This window comes from Aquarana catesbeiana, linkage group LG05, assembly GCF_042186555.1.
Source record: "Aquarana catesbeiana isolate 2022-GZ linkage group LG05, ASM4218655v1, whole genome shotgun sequence".
In the NCBI taxonomy this organism is placed as follows: Eukaryota; Metazoa; Chordata; class Amphibia; order Anura; family Ranidae; genus Aquarana; species Aquarana catesbeiana.
This window is the reverse complement of record NC_133328.1, coordinates 186,248,505-186,270,851: the sequence shown is the minus strand read 5'-3', so window position 1 is coordinate 186,270,851 and position 22,347 is coordinate 186,248,505. Positions and strand designations below refer to the sequence as shown.

Sequence of the window (22,347 nt, the reverse complement as noted above, 5' to 3'; positions counted from 1 at the left end):
ATTTCCATAACTACATATCCCATGGTACCTTGCTGCTTGCAAACAGTGATTTCTGTGTGGACTCCACCTCCTGAAACTCCTCCTCTCAGCACCTCTGTAGATCAGAAGGCGGGCTCTGTGAAATGTGTGACACAGCAGTGCCTACTCACAGGTCATAGTGACTACATGTCACAGAATTCAAGGAAGTAAATGTGTGGGGATCTTCACAAAAAATGTTTGCAAACCTCCTTCAAATTAATAGGACTAGCCTAGGAATAATTGAAATACAATGTGAAAATGAATATATGATTGAAATTTTTGACCATAGATGCTCTTTAAAAATAAAATGTGCAACTGCATGAAATATTACGGTATTTGCCTGCGGTTCAGCTATAAATTACAACAATTTAGATAGCGTATTAATCTCTATGTATTTTCACTGATTCATTTTTATGATGAGTATTTTACTTAAATGTGTTAGGTTCAAGAATGGGCCCTATGTCTCAAAGTGGATCTATAGCCAAAGCAAGTAAAACTGAAATCTCCAACGTACAGCATAAAAACTTGGATTTAGTTGCGTGGGGGTGGATTAAAACCTCTGTCATATTTTTTTTTTTATCGCCATCTATGTCCCTGATGGAAAGGTTTTCCCTTAATTCCTTTATGCTCACCAAGACAGGATATGGGTGAAATCTCTACAATATGGACAGGGAGAGTGGAAAAAACACTGGACAGGTCTTCTCGCATTATTAAAAATGTAAAAAGCTTAGTCTGTAGATTTTTTTTTTTTTTTTTATATATATACCCCCTCCTTGAAATTTAAAGTACTGCTTGCCTCTAAATATTTCTATACTAGTATGCTAGATTTGCTGTAAACTTACTGTTATGATTCAGAAATTACTGAATGACAATTTTTTCTTTTTTTTTCTTTCTTTACCACAGGTATTAGAAGATGAAAATGCAAATGTTGATGAAGTGGAGCTGAGGCCGGATATCTTAATAAAGCTGTATTTGGGCTATAAAAAGTATGTAGATGTAAATTCCTAACAGATTTTGTGTCCTGGATCATTTCGATGTAGTTTTTTTTTTTTTTATTTCCCGATGAATAGATTGGATTATTGCCGTCTTGTAAGTGGGACCTTTTGAAGACAGAAATGTGAAACCTGCCATTGGTGGCTTTTTAAAAAAAAAAAAAAAAAAAAAGATGTAGACTCTAGGAGGTCGTCCTTCTCTTTACTTTACTAATAATTAGCTGCTGATCACTTGTGTAAAATAGGATGGTAAATAGAAAACACCGCGCTAACCAGTGAAATAAATAAAAAGCTGCTGCATACAGTTTGACAAAAACAACAAAATAGGCATATAGAAAAATGCAGCGCATGTACAAAGTAACATAGGTCTTTATAATGGTGAAACAGTAAAGAAATCACTAATTAACCACAGGTGCCTTGAAACACAAACGTCCATAGATGGATGTGAATGTCCAACCGCACAGGAGGTGTAAGTACTCCAAGGGGTGGTGATGGTCTGATGGTTGTCAGAAAACACCTGGCATCATACAGCGACTTCCCAACCGAGAAACTGGGTCCCAATGGGTCATTCAGAGAAAGTGCAAAAAAGCCTCTTACCAGATCCTGTGGATTCCCATGTCAGCGACAGGGAATCGCATGCGCAGTTTGTCACAAATGACGTGGAATGGAAGCTCAGGAATCGCCAATCCCTTGGGTTGTGGTCTGTATGGATCTCGGCCGGCAACCGGATGGGTCCTCACAGCGAACCGTCCTCACACCGAACCGTCCCAGCGTGCATCAGAAGTTTCACAAACGGTCCCCCGAAAGGAGCAGTTGGAGGGACTGGATCTCATGCGGTAAATGTGGAAACAAAAAGAATGTGCCTCCACATGGTGCAGATAAAAAAGGGTGTTTTTATTGACAAAAACGACCATACACAAATAAAAGCGTGATCACGGTGAATAAAAACAAATGGGCAACAAAGAGAGTGGTGTATGTACCCGACGCCCCTGTTGAAGACCCCTAGGTCGAAACGCGTCGGATACATACACCACTCTCTTTGTTGCCCATTTGTTTTTATTCACCGTGATCACGCTTTTATTTGTGTATGGTTGTTTTTGTCAATAAAAACACCCTTTTTTATCTGCACAATGTGGAGGCACATTCTTTTTGTTTCCACATTTACCGCATGAGATCCAGTCCCTCCAACTGCTCCTTTCGGGGGACCGTTTGTGAAACTTCTGATGCACGCTGGGACGGTTCGGTGTGAGGACGGTTCGCTGTGAGGACCCATCCGGTTGCCGGCCGAGATCCATACAGACCACAACCCAAGGGATTGGCGATTCCTGAGCTTCCATTCCACGTCATTTGTGACAAACTGCGCATGCGATTCCCTGTCGCTGACATGGGAATCCACAGGATCTGGTAAGAGGCTTTTTTGCACTTTCTCTGAATGACCCATTGGGACCCAGTTTCTCGGTTGGGAAGTCGCTGTATGATGCCAGGTGTTTTCTGACAACCATCAGACCATCACCACCCCTTGGAGTACTTACACCTCCTGTGCGGTTGGACATTCACATCCATCTATGGACGTTTGTGTTTCAAGGCACCTGTGGTTAATTAGTGATTTCTTTACTGTTTCACCATTATAAAGACCTATGTTACTTTGTACATGCGCTGCATTTTTCTATATGCCTAAAATAGGATGGGTATTCAGACATGTTAGATGTTTCAGCAGGGATCTGCATGACAGTTCCAAAGCCTAAATATTTCAAAAGAAGTATATTCGGCTCCTATATTTTATTTCGGATAGATTTGTAATATAGAGAAACCATAGTCTCTGGTCAGTGAGTACACTTTTTATAAAGACTGTGTTTTTTTTTTTTTACTAGCTTGGTGTTCCATGTTTCAGTTCTTGTGTTTTCTATACATATTTGTAGAATTGAGTTGCTGTCTATCAGGCAGTTATGATCCCTGAACAAGGAGAGGAAATTCTTCCATCAATCTGATCAGATTTACAGACAAGCAAAGTGCAGTTACAGTTCAAAGCAGGAAGCAGTGCCTGCATATATAATAAGAACAATATGATTTGCAGGTGTGGGATTGGTGGCGCTACCTACTGGCTAACTTATAAGGATGAATATAGTGGCAATGTGCATGCTAGTGGTGAATGCGTGTACAGAAGGGTTAGTTACCCCAATAATGCAGGCTCCATGCATCCATACCAGTGTGCGAACAATAAAAAAATTAAAAAATGTGCAATACACAGATAAAAATAAATATTAAGTGAATCCCAATAAACCTCTCATATATATGTGTGCATAAGAATAACCTTGAGAGATGAACCTCATGCGATCCATGTACCATCAAAAAAACCTTAATGTCCAAAAGATAAAAAATATATATACATTATGTGCAAAAATATATAAAACCCAAAACCAGCAAAATCCAGTGACACATATGTGTAGTCATAAACCGTGATAAAAAAAAAATCAGCATGAAGATATAAAATATATATAAAAAATTATTTGTGAAGCTCCAAAATGACCAGCGAAAAACAAAAAAGTCCAAAGTGCTCAAGTGACTCTTGTGTTCAGAGAATCGAGTGACTTCTGTGCTCCCCCGATAGGTCCCCACTCACCATCTCCCTGCACCCCTGCAGGGGTAATGGGCATGTAAAGATAGCCTGGGATGGTTTCCTGATATCTTTTCTAGTGGTCCACACGTGGTATCTGCGGTCTGTAGGGCCTCAGCAGCTCACTCCACCCAGTAAGGGAATCCAAGGGAGTCTTCCTGGTCACTTTTTTTCAAAGTTGTTTCGTCAGCTGTTCATAGTAAAATCCTCATAGAAAGAGATAGGGCTTCCATTGTATAGTATTTTAAAAAAGTATTTATTAAAAGTTGTAAGCAAAAACAAAAGGTGTCCCAGTACAGGGAGACCTATAAGCACAATGAAACAGGCAATCTGTAAGGGCACTGGTTCACAGCTTGCGCTCCACCTGTGTTCCAGCCCCTTACTTCCGTACCGGAAATGACGTAGTAGCGTTCAAACAATGAAACGCATAAGGTGTGGCTACGCTACTACTTTTGTTACCTCTGATGTTAACCCCTTTCCTGCCAGTGTCAGTAAAGTAACCGTGCATATTTTTAGCACTGATCACTGTATTGGTGTCACTGGTCCCCAAAAAAGTGTCAGGTGTCCGATTTGTCCGCCACAATCCAGCTAAAAATCACTGATCACCGCCAAAAAAAAAATGAATAAAAATATCCCATCGTTTGTAGACGGCTATAACTTTTGCGCAGTCCAATCAATATAAACTTGTTGGGATTTTTTTTTACCCAAAATATGTAGCTAAATACATATTGGCCTAAATTGATGAACAAAATTAGATTTTTCTTTCTCGTACATCACGGGACACAGAGCCTTAGTAATTACTGATGGGTTATATAGGGTATCACTAGGTGATTGGACACTGGTCACACCCTAAACAGGAAGTTCAACCCCCTATATAATCCCTCCCCTTACAGGGATACCTCAGTTTTTTCGCCAGTGTCTTAGGTGTTGGTCACGTGTAAAGATGTGCTGTGCTGAGCTCCAAAGGTAATATCCTATATCCTATACTGGGGCAAGCCATGCAAACCGGATCCATTTCAAGGTGTCCTTTCTAGGCCGAATTGGATGGTACCTGGGCCTCGTGTCTGAAGAAACGAGGTTTTGCCTGTAACGCTTCTCTTTTTAGAGAGCTGGACCCCGCATTTCATAATTTTGTTTTTTTAGCTTTATTCTTGGCAGGGTGCTTTACAGGCCCAGAACTGCGGATCCCCCTATCTATAGGGGGCCCCAGTCCCTGAAGGTTTTCATACGGAGCCCACCGTGAGAGGTGAAGATTGGATCTGTTATACAGAACCTGCAGCTGGATAAGGTAAGGGAGATTCCTCAAAGAAATTCAATTCTAGTAGGTTTCTCCTTTAAGTAAATGCTTTGCTATGCCATTAGTCACCACCGGGGGCTGCCTAAAGCACATACCTTTCATGCTTGATTCCGTCTGTCTCAGTGTCAGATGCTGCACGCTCCTCCGGCCTTACTCCAGGTAGGATGTGGATAAGGGGTTTTCCTTCTGTGATTTCCCCCCCCCCCCATGGCTTAGCGGGCAGGGTGAGCCGCAAAACGGTAATTAAAATACCGTCCATCGCCATGCTTTTGAGCGGTTCCATCCACTGGCCCTCTCTCTCCTTCCCACCCCAGCCTCTCCTCCATGCTCCCCATGCATTAGAGCGGCGGCTCGCGCTTGAAAAGCACACTTCTTCACATTTTTTTTTAAAAACTGGGGGGGGGGGGGGTGGAAGAAGGAGGTGGTGGAGCGTTAGCACGACGTCTGGCGTGGTTAGACGCCCACTTCGCTGGCCACACAGGCTATAAAATGCACTCTTTCAGAGGCAAGCAGCCTATGGAGGGACACAGAGCTGGTGGTCGCATGTGAGTGTGGGACACAGGCATCTTCCCAGGCAGCATTTACTTAAGCACCAGACTGAGTATTGGTAGCAGCAATAGTTTGTTGAACTACATCACTCAGCAGTCAGTTTTCATTTTTTGTGGTACCTCTACCTTTGTAGTTTTGCACTATGAGTATAAGAGGTGCAAATACCCTCAGAAATAAAGGCTCTTGGGGATCTCCTTCAGGCTCTAGGGACCTCCTTTTCTGCAGCTCCTTCCCCCCCTGAAAGACCGGGGGAAGATGGCCAGGGTGAGCCGTTGGGGTCAGGGGCAGCTACTGCTTCGGGCATTTCAGCCCCTGTATACATTACGCGGGAGGTTTTTTTCCTCAACCATCAATGGTTTAGAGGAGAGACTTGTGACCTTGATAGCATCTTCACTCAGTGGAAGAAAACGCTCTAGGTCCTCCTCTGTCACCCAGGTCCCTCAAGCACAGGAACTCTGGGAAGGGTTAGAGGGATCCCCCTCAGAGGATCGGGATGAGACTAATGATTCTTCTGTGGAATCAAGTGGAGAAGGGCCCTCTTCAGCGTCTCAAAATGAGAGGATGTTCATCCTTGCTGGATTGGTTCGCTCCACATTCAAGTTACCTGTATCTGAGTCAGTTAAAGAACCCTCCTCTTGCTTGGGTTCACTGTGGCCTCCTCAAACTATACATGCCTTTCCAGTTCATAATTTACTGGAAAAGCTTATCTATTCTGAGTGGGACCACCCAGACAGACATTTTTTTCTTCCTAGAAAGTTTGCAACACTTTATCCTATGGAAGAAAAATTTACAAAAGTTGTGGGGTATACCGACAGTGGATGCCGCTATTTCTTCTATAAATAAAAACCTGACTTGTCCTGTTGACAACGCTCAGATGCTTAGGGATCCAACTGCTAAGAGATTGGAATCCCTGTTGAAAAACGCCTTTTTCTTTGGCGAGTTCAGTAGCTCAACCTGCAGTAGCAGCAGTTGGAGTTTGTCAATACTTGAGAGACCATATTAAACAGGTCCTCAAAGTTTTACCTGAACAACAAGCCCAGGGGTTTGTCAACCTACCAGCGGCTTTGTGTTTTGCTGTTGATGCAATCAGGGATTCTATTATCCAAACCTCTTGCTTCACGCTTGGGGAGCACTCTCTTACCAGTTTAAAAGAGGAGTAAACGACCTTCTTTTAAATGGGCCCTGTTTCAGGTGCCAAGAGCGTCAGCCTCCAGACACTCTCGACGGCCTTCTCCGTCAGGCTCAAGGGATAAATCTCAGAGTCGACCCCAGGGACAAAAGAGGTCCTGGGGTAAGAGGCCTACTAGACAAGACGCTAAAGCCTCCTTATGAAGGTGTGCCCCCGCTCGCTCGGGTGGGGGGGAAGACTTCTGCAGTTCTCAAAGCTCTGGCAGAAGGATTTTCAGGACAGATGGGTGATCTCCATGGTAACTCTAGGTTACAAGCTAGAGTTCCGAGAATTCCCCTCTCCTCAATTCCTCAGGTCAAATATTCCCAGAGATCTAGAGAAAAAAGTCTCTCTTTATAGCGTTGGAGCGACTATTGTCGCAGAATGTTATCAAGGTGGTTCCCACAGAAGAGGTTGGTTGATGTCAGACCCATTTTAAATCTAAGGGATCTAAACCGGTGCCTAAGGATTTGGTCCTTTCGCATGGAATCGATCCGATCGGTAGTCTCCATCCTACAAAGAGGAGGAAAGCTCTGCCTTTCGGGCTAGCTACTGCACCTCAGGTGTTTGCAAGAATCTTGGCTCCTCCTATGGCCAGATTAAGGGCGCAAGGTATAACGGTAATAGCATACCTAGACGACCTGCTCTTGATAGACCGGTCGGTAGCCCACTTGAACCAAAACCTGGTTACCACAGTCAACTACCTGGAATATCTAGCTTGGGTTCTCAACTTAGAGAAATCTTGTTTAAAACCAATAAGAAGACTAGAGTATTTGGGCCTGATCATAGATACAGGACAAAAGAAGGTATTTTTACCCCAGGCAAAGATCAGTGCCATAAAGGAATTGATTCAGGTAGTCAGGGCAAAGAGGGGCCCCTCTATTCGCCTTTGTATGAGGCTGCTGGGAAAGATGGTGACTTCATTCAAAACAGTTCGCTATGCTCAGTTCCATTCAAGACTGCTGCAACACAGTATTCTGTCTGCCTGGAACAAGAAGGTTCAGGCATTAGATTTTCCGATGCGTCTGTTTCCTACAGTGCGTCAGAACCTCAGTTGGTGGTTAATACCCAAAAATCTGCAAAAAGGTAGATCCTTTTTACCGATTACCTGGACAGTGGTAACAACGGATGCCAGTCTTTTGGGTTGGGGTGCAGTTCTGGATCAGGCAACTGCCCCAGGGAAATGGTCCAGAATCGAGAGGACCTTACCTATCAACATTCTGGAGATCCGGGCGGCATATTTAGCCTTAAAGGCCTGGACGCTCAGGCTACAGGGTTGCCCTGTCAGAATCCATTCTGATAATGCCACAGCAGTGGCTTATATCAATCACCAAGGCACCAGGAGTTGTGCAGCTCAGGAAGAGGTGAACCAGATTTTAATCTGGGCAGAAGAACAGGTGCCATACATAACAGCAATTTTCATTCTGGGGATAGAGAACTGGCAGGCGGACTACTTGAGTCGCCAGCAGTTAGTCCCAGGGGAGTGGTCTCTTCACCCCGATGTCCTTTTGGCCATATGCCAAAGATGGAAGGTTCCGGATGTAGATCTCTTTGCATCCAGGTTCAACAACAAGATCGACAGATTTGTGTCAAGAACAAGGGATCCTCTTGCATGCGGGACAGATGCAATGATGACTCCGTGGCATCGGTTTTCACTGATTTATGCATTCCCGCCTATTCTACTACTGCCACGACTTCTTCGCAGGATCAGGCTGGAAAGGAATTCGGTACTTCTGGTGGCACCAGTGTGACCAAGAAGAATTTGGTATGCAGAAATAGTAAAGATGACAGTAGGTTTCCCTTGGACACTATCGTCATGTCCAGACCTGTTATTCCAAGGTCCAGTGTTCCATCCTGCCAACGCTAAATTTGTTGGTTTGGCTTTTGAAACCCACGTTCTGAAGAGTCGTGGGTTTTCAGGTCCTGTGGTCTCTACTTTGATCAATGCAAGGAAGCCAGCTTCTAGAGTGTTTTATCATAGAGTCCTGGTGTGAATCCAGGGGTTGGCATCCCAGAAAGTATGTAATAGGCAGAATTCTTGACTTTCTGCAAATGGGATTAGAAATGAAGCTGGCCTTGAGTATCATCAAGGGCCAGGTGTTGGCCTTGTCAGTATTATTTCAACGGCCACTTTGCTTCATGTTTTTTGGGTCCGAAGCTTTATACAGGGGGTAACGCGCCTTATCCTCCGGTTAAGGCGCCCCTAAACCCCTGGGACTTGAATTTGGTTCTGTCAGTTTTACAGAAACAGCCTTGTGAACCAATACGTCAAATTCCCTTGGTCTTGTTGACAAGGAAGTTAATTTTTCTGCTAGCAATTTCTTCAGCTAGAAGAGTATCAGAATTAGCAGCTCTTTCCTGTAAAGAGCCTTATTTAATCATGCACAATGATAGAGTGGTATTGCGCCCTCATCCTAGCTTCTACCGAGGGTGGTTTCAGATTTCCATCTAAACCAAGATATTGTTCTGCCTGACTTTTTTCTAGATCCCTGTTCTACAGAAGAAAGGTCACTACATTCTTTGGATGTAGTAGGAGAAGTCAAGGCCTATCTGGAAGCAACTGCTCAAATTCGCAAAACGGATGTTTTGTTTATGTTGCCAGAAGGTCCCAATAGAGGACAGGCAGCGTCAAAGTCTACCATTCCAAAATGTATTCGACAAGCGATTGTTCAAGCTTATGGTTTGAAACAGAAAATTCTGCCTATTCAAATCAAGGCACACTCCACAAGGACTATTAGTGCTTCATGGGCTGTGCGTCACCCTCTATGGCTCAAATCTGTAAGGCCGCAACCTGGTCTTCAGTCCTTACATTCACCAGATTTTATCAGGTGGATGTAAGAAGGCATGAGGATATCGCCTTTGGGCGTAGTGTGCTGCAGGCAGCGGTACAAGGTCCTCAGGTCTGATTACACTCTACTTTGTTGTGGTTTCCCTCCCCTCAAATAGCATTGCTCTGGGACGTCCCATCAGTAATTACTGAGGCTCTGTGTCCTGTGATGTACGAGAAAGAAAATAGGATTTTTTATAACAGCTTACCTGTAAAATCCTTTTCTTTTGAGGTACATCACAGGACACGGAGGTCCCACCCCTCTTCTAATACACTTTTATATTGCTTTGCTACAAAACTGAGGTATCCCTGTAAGGGGAGGGATTATATAGGGGGTTGAACTTCCTGTTTAGGGTGTGACCAGTGTCCAATCACCTAGTGATACCCTATATAACCCATCAGTAATTACTGAGGCTCTGTGTCCCGTGATGTACCTCAAAAGAAAAGGATTTTACAGGTAAGCTGTTATAAAAAATCCTATTTTTTTCAATTTTTTATTGGATATGTATTATAGCAGAAAGTAAAAAAAAAAATATTTTTTAAAATTGTCGGTCTTTTTTTGTTTATAGCGCAAAAAATAAAAAACACAGAGGTGATCAAATACCACCAAAAGAAAGCTCTATTTGTGGGGAAAAAAAGGACATCAATTTTATTTTGGTACAGTGTCGCGCGTCTGCACAATTGTCAGTTAAGTGGTTTTAAAGTAGCACAGTGCCATATAGCAAAAAATGGGGGGTAAAATCTTCCAGAGGTTAAGTGGTTAAAGAACTCTAAACAAATTTAAAATAAAACTTTCATACAATGCATACCTTTACTAATCATTGGTGTGAATAGTGATTGTTTAGCTGCTGCAAAATGCAGAATCACAATGGCCTAAGCTCAGTAAACCAGAGTAATCCCAAAGTAATCCAATTATGTGTTTTAATATTTCTATATAGAATTAAAATGAGTACCTAAACCTAACTTGCAATATACCCCTGAAATCCTCTGCAGAACCGAAACTGCGAGAGAGAGGGGCAGCACTTTGTATGTTGCTATCGCCCTAAACAGGTAACACAGTCAGGGGTCAGTACATGGATGGCCTCACCAGTGTGCTGCTTCTTCTTTGTTTAGTAATAGGCTAGGTTGGGTCCCAGACCAAGTTGTATTTTATTACTGCAGTGTAGTCTGCAGAGAAGTCTAGGATCTAGGGAATTACAAACAGTTTGGCAGGTTAAAATTTATTGTACCGCGTCTCTATAGTTCAGATATGTATAGCTGTTCACCTGGAGCTCTGCATTAAGAAAGTGTGCAGATGGTTCCAGTCAATGTTTTCCAGATACTTTAGAAGAGTGACTGTATTAAAAGAATAAACTTTAGTAGAACAATTGCCTACAATAAAAATCCCAGGAATTTAATTATAGCGTATGAGTTGTACAGTATAGGCCTAGATTTCAAAATCTTGATTGGTACACAAACAAAGCCTGGGGTGAGATTTGAATAGAATAGAAAAGGGGCTTACGTTCTAGAAATTTTGGGTGGTATAGGTTTAAATTGGTAAAATTGTGGTCTCTGCTTTCAGTGCTAAAAGAAAACTTTTAAAGTTTGCATTGGTTAGTGGACTGGTGTTAGCCTTAGATATCAAAAAGGCATTCAACACTGTTAAGTGGTAATTTTTGTGGGAAACCCTGTCAAGATTTGGTTTTGGATCCCAGTTTATTAAATTGGTTCAGCTTCTTTACACCAATCCCTGTGCCAGGGTTAGTATGAACCGAGATATATCACCGCTTTTCTCCCTCTGGCATGGTACCCGGCAGGGTTGCCCCCTTTCACCTCTTATTCGCCTTGGTTATAGAGATGTTGGCTATCTCTGTTAGAAAGACCCCTGAGGTTGGGGGTATCTGTTGGGGCCTGCTGGAGGAGAAAATCTCACTTTACGCAGATGACGCGTTGGTATATTTCAATGGCACAGAGGCTTTTTTCCGTGGGCTCATGCGGGGGGTAGAGGGTTTTGGAGTAGTCTCGGGTTTTAAAGTTGACTGGGACATTTCCTATTCCACGCCATGTGAAATTTTACAAACATCCGAGTTGCAGATCTCCCCTACGTTTTAATATTTGGGAAATAATATTAATGCTAATTTTATGGAATATGAATGCCTCAATATCTCCCCAGTTAAGGCTAACATGGAAACGAGATTTCATGTGTGGGCATCTTTACCTCTCAACCTCATTGGAAGTATAAATATAATGAAAATGGTTTTTCTCCCTAAGCTTCTTTATCTTCTACGAGCCTCCCCAATTTTTCGCCCGAAGCCATTATTCCAACTTATAGATTCTCTTAAATCTTCATTTATATCGAGCAAATCGCATCCAAGGATTGCTAGGGCCTCCCTTCAAGCACCTACTTTGAGGGACAGCCTAGCTTGCCCTAATTTTTACAATTTTCTAGCCTCTCAGCTCACCTATGTGTACAACTGGTTCCACCCGGATGCTCCTGACCCCTCCCCCACTCTTAGTTCTTTATGGTGCCTCCCAGGGGGCTCAAAGATGAGGTTCACTGTTGAATACCATCGTTGTGTGGGAAATTTTCCCTATGGATGTTTGTTTTTTAACATGGTCCACAGCAGGGAAGCTCCTCTCTGGGGGTAAGGATCTACTTACATCGAATGTACCATTGTGGTGCAACTCTAATTTCAAGGAACGTTACAACAACCCAGATACATTTTGGTGGATGGCTAAAGAGATTATTCAGGTGTATGTGAAGGGAACCTTTTTTTATCTCCTTTTGATGTTCTAAAGCAGTGGTCATCAACCCTGTCCTCAGGGCCCACTAACAGGCCAGGTTTGCAAGATAACTGAAATACATCACAGGTGAGGACAGGGTTGATGACCACTGTTCTAAAGGAACGGGCTAATGTGTCTAATTATTTTTGCAAGTACCTCTTACTACATCATGCTGTGCAAGCACAATTTGGACTACTGGGTGTAGACTTGACCACATCTCCGTTAGAACATCTTATGTCAGATCCTTATACTGATAAATTGGTAACTATATTTTACAATGCCTTACAACCTGCAGGTCCCCACCCCTTTGCTTCCTCTTGTGGGAAATGGCAGGCATACCTTCCTGATCTTGCAGAGGAAGATTGGGAGGAGGTCACCGAAACTTTCATGCAAGATGTTATTAGCACATCTGATAAACTTACACGGTTTAAATTTATTCACCAATTGCATTACACTCCTGCTAAACTGAATCGTATGGAGTTAACGGAGCAAGCTTGCTGCCCTAGGTGTGGGGAAGACTCAGCTAATGCTTTGCACATGTTTTGGGCTAAATTATTTTGACATGCTAACAACTCATTTCGATCTACAAGATCCCTAATCTCCAGAAGTTTGTCTACTTGTTAAAGATAATTATGTTCCACTTACCTGCAGGTGTATTATGTTGCGTCTGATAATTTTCTATGCAAAAAAAAAAAGCCCATACTGCTGCATTGGAAGAATCCCGCTCCGCCCACCCTGCCATATGTCTGCCGTCTGATAAACCAGGCACTGCCTTTATACAAACGTATTTACAAGGGACGTGCCTGCTCAAAAAATTCACTAAAGTATGGCAACCATGGCTGGACAACACGGCTTCTCAGGTGGTGGATCTGGCCTCCTCAAAATTGTCTCTTTAACTGGTCTGCTGTAAATCTTTTATTTGAATTTGGAAAGAGTACTGTGTGTGTGTGTGTGTGTGTGTGTGTGTGTAGCTGTTTTGTTGCCTTTATTTATTTTATTTCTAATTGCTATGGCAGGCCCAGGTTTGTGGTACAAATCACTTGGACTATTTTTACCAAAGGAAATGCTATTCCAAAAAATGGTCTAGTACGTATTATCCTGATCTGTACTTTTTGGATGGCATTTGTTTACTATTTTTATAAATTAAAACTATAAACGCCTTTTTAAAAAAAAAACAAAAAAAACTTTGCATTGGATAGCACGGTAATTCGATTTTTTTCTGTGTCTGCTTTGGCAGTAAGAAGCTTAGAGTTAACATTAACGTCCCCATGAAAACGGAGCAAAAACAGGAACAGGAGACGACGCACAAAAACATTGAGGAAGATCGAAAACTTCTCATCCAGGTAATACCCTGAACTCTGGGTTTAGGTTATTATTTTTTTTATATGCTCAGAATGAGATCCCTAAATCCCACTTCTTAATAATAGACTTCAGTGTGCTTCTAGGCATTGATAAAGCCTTTGAAAATTTTTTTTTTTTGTATACATCTCGTGACTTGTGCCTGTTCACAACTTTATCCCAGAGATCTTTTGACAGTGCCTTGCCACCCATAGTTAATTGTTTGCTTCAGTTGCACTACCAGGGACTGAAATGTTCCAGGAAAGCTGTTTTCATGCTGAGCTAATTAAAATAACCACAGCTGATCACAGTTGAAAATTAAACAGCTTTGTGTGCCATTGAGAAGGAGATTAGCTACACCTGATTTGAGTTTATTTTTAGGAGGGGGTGATACCAGTGATTCTGTTTTTGAATTTTATTTTTTTCTGACATGTTGGTGTTCTATCTTTCACTTGGTTGCAAATACAGCTGGAAAAAACAAAGTGCGTTTTTTTTTATTAACCACTTGCCAACCGGCTCCTGTACATATACGTTTGAAGATGGATATCTCGGTAATGGCAGCAGCTGCTGCCACAACCGAGGTATCCATCTCTCCAGGAGCCGGTCGTGTTTATGATAATGGTGGTCTCTGCAGCAGATTCGCCTTGAGGTTATCGGCAGCGGGAGAGGGGCCCCACCTCCCGCCGCTCTTCCACGCCCTCCGCCGCTTACTGGAGCCGTCGGCAGTGGCGGAGGCGATCGGGTCCTTGTGTCTGGGTATGGAGATTTTTTTAAAACGCACCATCCCGACGAGCTCGCTCGCAGAAGTGAACGTATACGTGAGTAGCGTCCGCATATGAAAACGGTGGTCAAACCACACGTGAGGTATCGCCGCGATCGTTAGAGCGAGGGCAATAATTCTAGCATTAGACCTCCTCTGTAACTGAAAACATGCAACCTGTGGAATTTTTTAAACATCGCCTATGGAGATTTTTAAGGGTAAAAATTTGACGCCATTCCACGAGCGGGTACAATTTTGAAGCGTGACATGTTGGGTATTAATTTACTTGGTGTAACATTATCTTTCACAATATAAAACAAAATTGTGCTAACTGTTGTCTTATTTTTTTAATTCAAAAAAGTGATTTTTTTCCAAAAAAAAGTGCGCTTGTAAGACCGCTGCGAAAATACGGTGTGAAAAAAAAGTATTGCAATGACCGCCATTTTATTCTCTAGGGTGTTAGAAAAAAAACAATATATCATGTTTCGGGGTTCGAAGTAATTTTCTAGCAAAAAAAAAAAAAACTGTTGTAAACTTGTAAACACCAAGATCTCAAAACGAGGCTTGTCCTTAAGTGGTTAAGAAGTGAAAGGTATTTGGTACAACACGCACACACACACATATATTTATTAATCTTTTTTTTTTTTTTTTTTTTTTTTAACGTGACATACTTAAATGTTCAGTTTTTTTTTTTTTATTTGACTTTTTTTTTAAATTTGTGTATTTTGTGCTATATTTTAGAATGATTATTGAAAGGTCTGTAATATTAGGTGTACATTTTCTTCATTTTCTTGTGATTTTAGGCCGCCATTGTACGAATTATGAAAATGAGAAAGGTCTTGAAACACCAGCAACTTCTTGGAGAAGTCTTGACCCAGCTATCATCAAGATTCAAGCCACGTGTTCCTGTAATCAAAGTATGTAAAATTGATTCAGATTTCTGTGGAATGTCCGGGTCCTAGGTTACTTGCTCATACTTGTGTCACCCATTAAAAAAAACTTCTCTGTGAATCCCTTCTATTTTTCTATTTGAAGCATAGGAAAACAAACCCTGGATTGACAATTTTTTCTGCTCACCAGGTTTATGTACTTTTTGTCTGAAATTTAGTGTAAGAAGACAAACCACTGTTGCAACGTTTTCTATTCTGCCCTCATCCTCATCTGTAGTCTTAACAATTTGGCAGTCCTGGACTGGAGGTTTAGGAACTTGATGTGGATGCAGAATGACTGACACTATCTGCTTTTCCCATGGAATATTACATGCACCATTTAACCACCTACGGACAGCCCGCCGCAGTTTTACGTTGGCTGTTTGAAGGAGGCTATCGTTGTTATGGCAGCAGCTAGCTGCCATAACCCCGGTATCCTCTTCTTCAGTGGGCGGTCCGCTACAAGATAAAAGTGGTCTCTGTGGCGGATTCGCCGCAAGATCAATTTTATCGGTGGCGGGAGAGGGGGCCCCCTCCCTCCTGCCACGATCCAGTGCCCTCCGTCGCTTACCAGAGCCGTCGGCATCGGCGGAGGCGATCACGTCCTGTCTCCTGTTAGGTATGGCGACGAGTGAGGGGAAGATGGCCCCCACCTGTCTCCATAACAATGCACGGCAGAAGCGACGTCAAAATGTCACTTTCGCCCACAGCTGTTAGATAATGGCGTCCCTGGGGGGGGAGGGGGGTGCCAGATGGTGCCCTGACCCCCCCAACATTATGCTGTGCTCCACCATGTGCCCCCCCCCCCCCCCAATTAAAATTTTTTTTTTTTCCTACAAAAAGGCAATGTCTTTTTGTTTGCATTGGTAGCGGATGCGCCGCATCTTACTTGGGCCGCCGCTGGAGTAACACAGTCTCTATTGAGAGGGAGAGCGTCCCCAGTCAGCTCCTGCGGGTGATTCCTCCCCCCTCCCTCGGCTCACTGACACTGCATAATGCGAGCGCTCACACAACCACGGCCGCCCGATCTGCTCCTTCTCCTGCATCCTCATTGGCAGGGAGAAGAGCGAGTTGCAGGAAGGACTCCACCAGGACTCTCAGTTACTGAAAAAACAGACTGATTTCTCCCATTCTTAGGACAGGAGAACCAGCCTGTAAATTTCAAGAGATGCCAGACCAGCGCTGTCAATAGCAGGGGCAGGAGAGCAAGAGGAGGCTGGGGAACCCCACAGTGGCAGAACACCAGGGCCCGGTGGCAAGACATCCTTTGCAACCCTGATAATTCTCCCACTGCTTTGGACACTTATATTTTCTTGGTATGCTGGTGACCTATATCTCTTGTTTTCTGCCACCCTGGGGGGCCCCAATACAGTAGGAAGGAAGCTCACTGCAGAACATGTGAAAGGGCCCGTTGTGGGATCGTAGTAAAGGGCCCCAGTGTGTGTGTGTGTATATGTATGTGTATGTGTATGTGTGTGTATGTATGTATGTATATATATATATATATATATATATATATATATACACATACTTTGCATTCTATAGTTGCCCCCCTACTTTTGTCCCTGTCCCCCCATGTGCCCCCCCTAAATATGAAAGCTGGAGACACCACTGCTCTTAAAGGGCCATTTTTTTTAAATGATTCTTTTAAATAACATTTTTTTTTTTTTTTTTTGCATTTTAGTGTCTTTTTGACCCCAGATCTCATATTTAAGAGGTCCTGGCTTTATTTCTGTTACAAGGGATGTTTACATTACAAATTTTTTTTTTTTAAACGCTCCCCGTCCCGACGAGTTCACGTGCAGAAGTGAAACGCATACATGAGTAGCGCCCGCATATGAAAATGGTGTTCAAACCACACATGTGAGATATCGCTGCGATCGGTAGAGTGAGAGCAATAATTCTAGCCCTAGACCTCCTCTGTAACTCAAAACATGCAACCTGTAGAATTTTTTTTAAATGTCGCCTATGGAGATTTTTAAGGGTAAAAGTTTGTCGCCATTCCACAAGTGGGCGCAATTTTGAAGCGTGACATGTTGGGTATCAATTTACTCGGCGTAACATTATCTTTCACAATATAAAAAACAAATGGGCTAACTTTACTGTTGTCTTATTTTTTAATTAAAAAAAGTGTATTTTTTCCCCAAAAAAGTGCTCTTGTAAGACCGCTGCGCAAATACGGTGTGACAGAAAGTATTGCAACGACCGACCATTTTATTCTCTAGGGTGTTATAAGTAATTTTCTAGCAAAAAAAAAATGTTTTTTTGTAAACAACAAATCTCAGAAAGAGGCTTGGTCCTTAAGTATTTAAAGATGAAAAATCCAGACATGAATAGCACCCCGTTGCACCAAGCCAACACATCCACCCTGCATTTCGCCCCAAGAGTCAGGTGCTGTTTTTAGCCCATAAATTAGGTGTGTGAGTAGCCCATTCAAAATGAATGCTCTGTCTTTAAAGGAGAAGTCCAGCCTGAACTTGTTTGGCTGGACTTCTCCTAAGGATCACAGGAGTGCAATTTGTTTTGCACTCCTGTAACCCGTTTTCAGCAGAGAGCGGTCTGAGGTCCGCTATCTGTTGACGTCACTGGAATCAGTCCAGGCACCACGTCATCACGACAATGAAGTCTGGCTCTGCCAGGTGCCTGGACTGATGGCTGTCTCAGCCTCACAGCGAGCTGCTGAGATGGCTTCTCCCCGCCCCTCCACAGCTCAGCGCTCCAGTGAGCGTGGAGGAGCAGAACAGAAGAGCTGCTGACTGATAGGCAGCAGCTTTCTGCTTGGGGAGCTGAGTGAACCGAGCCATTGGCGGTGTTCGGTGGCTCGCTTCTCAGTGAAGAGGCGGCGGGCGGGGGGACTGATGCTGCATCCACCTAGGTAAGTATGATTATGGGAAAACGATTTTTTCCCCATACTTCTCTTTTAATGTAATGCACAATAACACGAGTGTGTAACCATACCAAACAAGTGTGAACCTGGCCTTGCTGTCCAATCACAGGTTGGGAAAGGGAAAAGACGTGCAAGAGTTAGGTAATTGCAGCAGAGAAAAAATTAGGTTTCCTTTCCTGCTAGTCAGAGCCATGGTGAATGAGAAAGCGGAATGCAGAAAAATACAAATCGATGGCAGACAAAATGTTATGTATTTGATCTGTATATTTAGCAGTTTGCCTGGAGTTCAGCTTTAAACAATCTAGAGGGCACCATTCACACTTGACTGCTTTGAAAATATGGTCAGAATCGCATGTTGCTGCCAGCATTTACAGATACATGGTAATAGATGCAACAAATTATTTCCTAATGGCACCCCAAACATGGTGCGATTTGCTGCCTTCGCACACCGCTCCATGGCCGAAGAGGTTCTGGAGATTCTTTGGTACATTTGTCGAACATAGAGCTGCCCATTCAGGTGAATGGACTGCCCTATGCACGACCTGCAGAAATGTGCGAAAAACACACCAACAAAAAAAATAAATAAAAACAAGCCGGAATCTGCGTTCTACTATGCAAAGTGTGAATGGAGCCATAGAGCTCCTCTTGTCTGTAGAATGTACTGGAACTACTTTTTTTTTTTTTTTTTCTACACCACGTCAGAATTAAAAACCCTAGACTGAAGCCGAATGGGTCAAATCTATAAGGTATACTAAAAGCCACAGTATGAATCAGCCGTCACTAAATGGCAGACATGAGCCCAGACCGAGTCACTGTCCCAGCCGGATCGCTAGTCATGCTACTTAGGAGCTGCTTCCCCCCCCCCCCAGCCTCTGCCACTGTCGTTCTTGCAGAAAGTGGGAGGCAGGACAATTCTGAATGGAGTGTGGGGGTAGGCACAGGAGCAAATGAATAGAGGGAAGGAACGGGAGCTGCCAAAGTAAACTTTCCAAGTTAATCAGCAGGTGCGTCTTGGCAACCAATCACTAGATTTCTATTATAAAAAGTTAGGTCCGGCAGCCCCTGCCTCCATCAGTTGCTGCTGTGCCTCCTGCCCTCCATCCTGGATAACTGTGTGGAGTAGGAGAGTGAGGGGGGCAGAGAAAATGGCTGTGGGTAGAGGGGTCAGGTGAAGGGACACTGAGCAAATGGCTGTGGTGGTGGTGGTGGTGGTGGGGGGGGGGGGGGGTGCTGTGAAGGGGGGCAGAGGACACAGCTGTAAGGGGGGTAATGTGAAGGGGTGGTTCATAACACTGGTTAGGGGGTGTGTGAAAGGGGCTGAGGTCACTCCTGTGAAGGGAAAACTGTGATATGAAGGGGGGGTTTGATATGCAGGATGGATTAGGGAGATTGATATAAGAATGCTGTTGTGATATAAGAGGACGGGGGGCTGTGATGTGAAGGATCTCAGTCATAGCACAGACATGCGATTCTGACATCTGCTGGAAGATGATTTTACTGATTGGACCTCCCTAAATTTATATTCAATGCACTTTAACTCCAGAAAAATGATGATTGCGCTCTATTTTCATTACAGTAACTGCTGTAGCCAATATATGTTGCTCCTGACAAAGGGTCCATAAAACATTTCAAGTATTAGGCTGCAGATGTATGTAAGTTATTGTAACCTTTAGCCACTGTACAACTGCTGGGGCCGCATTAATGTTAAATTCTAAAATTGGCTTCTAGGCCACAAGGAAGAAGTGAGATGTTGCATGTGGAATAACAAATACAATATTGACATGCCTGCTCTAGAGCAGTGGTCGACAATCTTTTGGACCTCACGGAGCTCACAATTTTGAATCCCGTGGATCAGTAACCTTAATTTTACATACCTTGTATGCACAATGCTCTGGCTCTCTGCTCCCCTCCCCCTGGATCACACTTCTGCCTTATACACACAATGCTCCAGCTCCCCCCCCCCCCCCCCCCAACTCATCATTGGCGCTCACCTCCTTATCCAGCCATGTGCTCGAGCTCCATTTTCCCTCCCACAGTCTATGATCAGCGCTGCCATTGGAAGTCCCCTCCTTCACCTCCTGCTCTCTGCTCTACTCCCAGCACTTCCCTCTGATTCGGATTCGGAGCTACAGAGGAGGCATCGAGTATCAATGTGAGCTGACAGTATTGATTGTCAGCGCCATTGAGAACACTTGAAAAAACATTGGTCGGTATACTTCTGCCACAATGTTGATTTGCTGCAGAACCCCTGGGAACCACCAAAATTTGATGGTCCACGGACCGCTGGTTGGCAACCGCTACTCTAGACTGCGTTTTTGTTACTATACATAATGATTGAAATGGTGCCACCTGCTGGCTATTGGACCTTGCTGACTTTTATCAGTTAAAATGCCTTTTAGAATCTTACAAGTGCACATATACTGTTGTAATAACACAGTGCTGTGAAGGTGGAGAAGTGGGGGAAGTAGATACTGTACTTTGTTATGGTTAAATAGTATTACCAATGGTAGATTGAGTGGAGGGAGGAGTAAGATATGACATGCTCATCCCACTGTGACACTAATCCCTTCCGCAACATAACATTTGTACGATATCAAATTGTTGGTAGGGGATGAACGTTAAATCATCTCATTAGTGGGATAGTAATACGGTAGGTAGTGCTTAATCTCACCTCTATGGAATACCCTTAAACCTGAATTATTAAAGGCTATGCATACCTTCTGTACTACATTCTCCAAGGCTACAACTTCACTTTAGAGATTGGTCACTCTGCACACAATTTCCTTGTATTGTCCGTTAACATGTCCTCGGAATTGATTGTCTATGATGAGTGTATTGAAATGGCCTCTCACAACTGATTTATTTTTTCTTTCTTCCCAGAAATGTATTGACATCCTTATAGAAAAGGAGTACTTGGAGCGCGTGGATGGAGAAAAGGACACATACAGTTATCTGGCTTGAATAAGAAAAAAAGAGAAAATTTTATACTTATTATTTAGAAATTGCCTGATTGGATAAATGTCATTTGTGTGACACTCAGCAGATAGTGAAAGTGGTATGATGGAAAGAATGGTGACACAGAGGAACTTCATAGGAGCTGAATTGCTGCCACTTGGTCCGACTCTTTTTAACAACCCAGAAACAGGACTCCCAAATGCCAGCCTGGGGACTGCCACCATTTCAAGCATGTAAATATGGATATATGGACACCTAAGCCCTTTTAATTTAGGAACTGAGGGGAGCCTGTACCCAAACTGATGTTTGCATGCTACCACCTCCCTCCTTTTAAATCAGTCCAATTTTGCTGTACAGGCACCAGATGTCAATGAAGCTAGTTCTAATTATATTGGCAGCACAATGACCTAGAGTATGGAATGGACCTAATGTAATCTGCTATGAAATCCCATTTGTATAGTGTGTTTCATTTTTTTAATGTGTGAAAATAAAACCGAAAAAAAAAAGAATTCAAACATTTCTGTACGAGTTATGTTCAGATGTTAACCCCTCTGAAATGCGATCACAAGCTAAAATCGTCATACAGAGACCATCTTTTGGTAAGGAAAAATAAAATGCTTATTACATTGTCTCACAATGGCAAGATGTGCAAGTCTTAACCCGTGTGGGATATCAATGAATGGATGGGTGGAGATGCAGTATATTGGCAAATGTTTGTGGGCATCTGCCCATCGCATTTGTATGAGCTTTTGAACTTTTCCAAACTATGGGTATTAATATGGAGTCTGCCTCCTCTTTGCAGCTATAACAGCTTCCACTCTTCCGGAAGGCTTTCTACAGGGGGGGAAATAATTATTTGAGCCCCTGCAGATTTTGTAAGCTTGCTTACAAAGAAATGAAGGGTCTATAATTTTTTTTTATCATAGGTGTATTTAAAATGTTAGAGATTGAGACAGAATGTCAACCAAAAATCTAGAAAAACACATGATGAGGTTGATAAAGGAACCATTGAGACTTCCGAAACGCGTCCCTTTCTTATGACCTCATCCGCTCTGCGCTGCGGTCCAGGCTGGTTTGCTGTCCTTCAGCGCTGACAACACTTCCGGGTCTCCTCTTCCTTTCCTTGGATTACGCCAGTTCCACCGGCTGCTGACTGTGACTGGATCTGTGTGATTACACACCTACAGCCTGGGGATTTTCTTCCGCTGTGACCCTTTCCAATGCTGCAGAACGCATCCTTCCACGCATCA

General features: G+C 43.2%; 1 protein-coding gene across 4 annotated transcripts in view; it reads left to right on the top strand.

The window, feature by feature from the left end:
• CUL1 (cullin 1) overlaps positions 1–21,614 on the top strand; it is a 159,772-nt gene extending 138,158 nt beyond the window's left edge. For all 4 annotated transcript variants that reach the window (XM_073630447.1, XM_073630445.1, XM_073630448.1 and 1 more), the window contains exons 19-22: positions 922–1,004; positions 13,466–13,571; positions 15,130–15,243; positions 21,023–21,614. In XM_073630447.1, coding sequence (XP_073486548.1) covers positions 922–1,004; positions 13,466–13,571; positions 15,130–15,243; positions 21,023–21,103 — 384 coding nt within the window. In that variant the 3' untranslated portion in view covers positions 21,104–21,614. The remainder of the gene's footprint in view (positions 1–921; positions 1,005–13,465; positions 13,572–15,129; positions 15,244–21,022) is intronic.
• Positions 21,615–22,347: the final 733 nt, after the last annotated feature.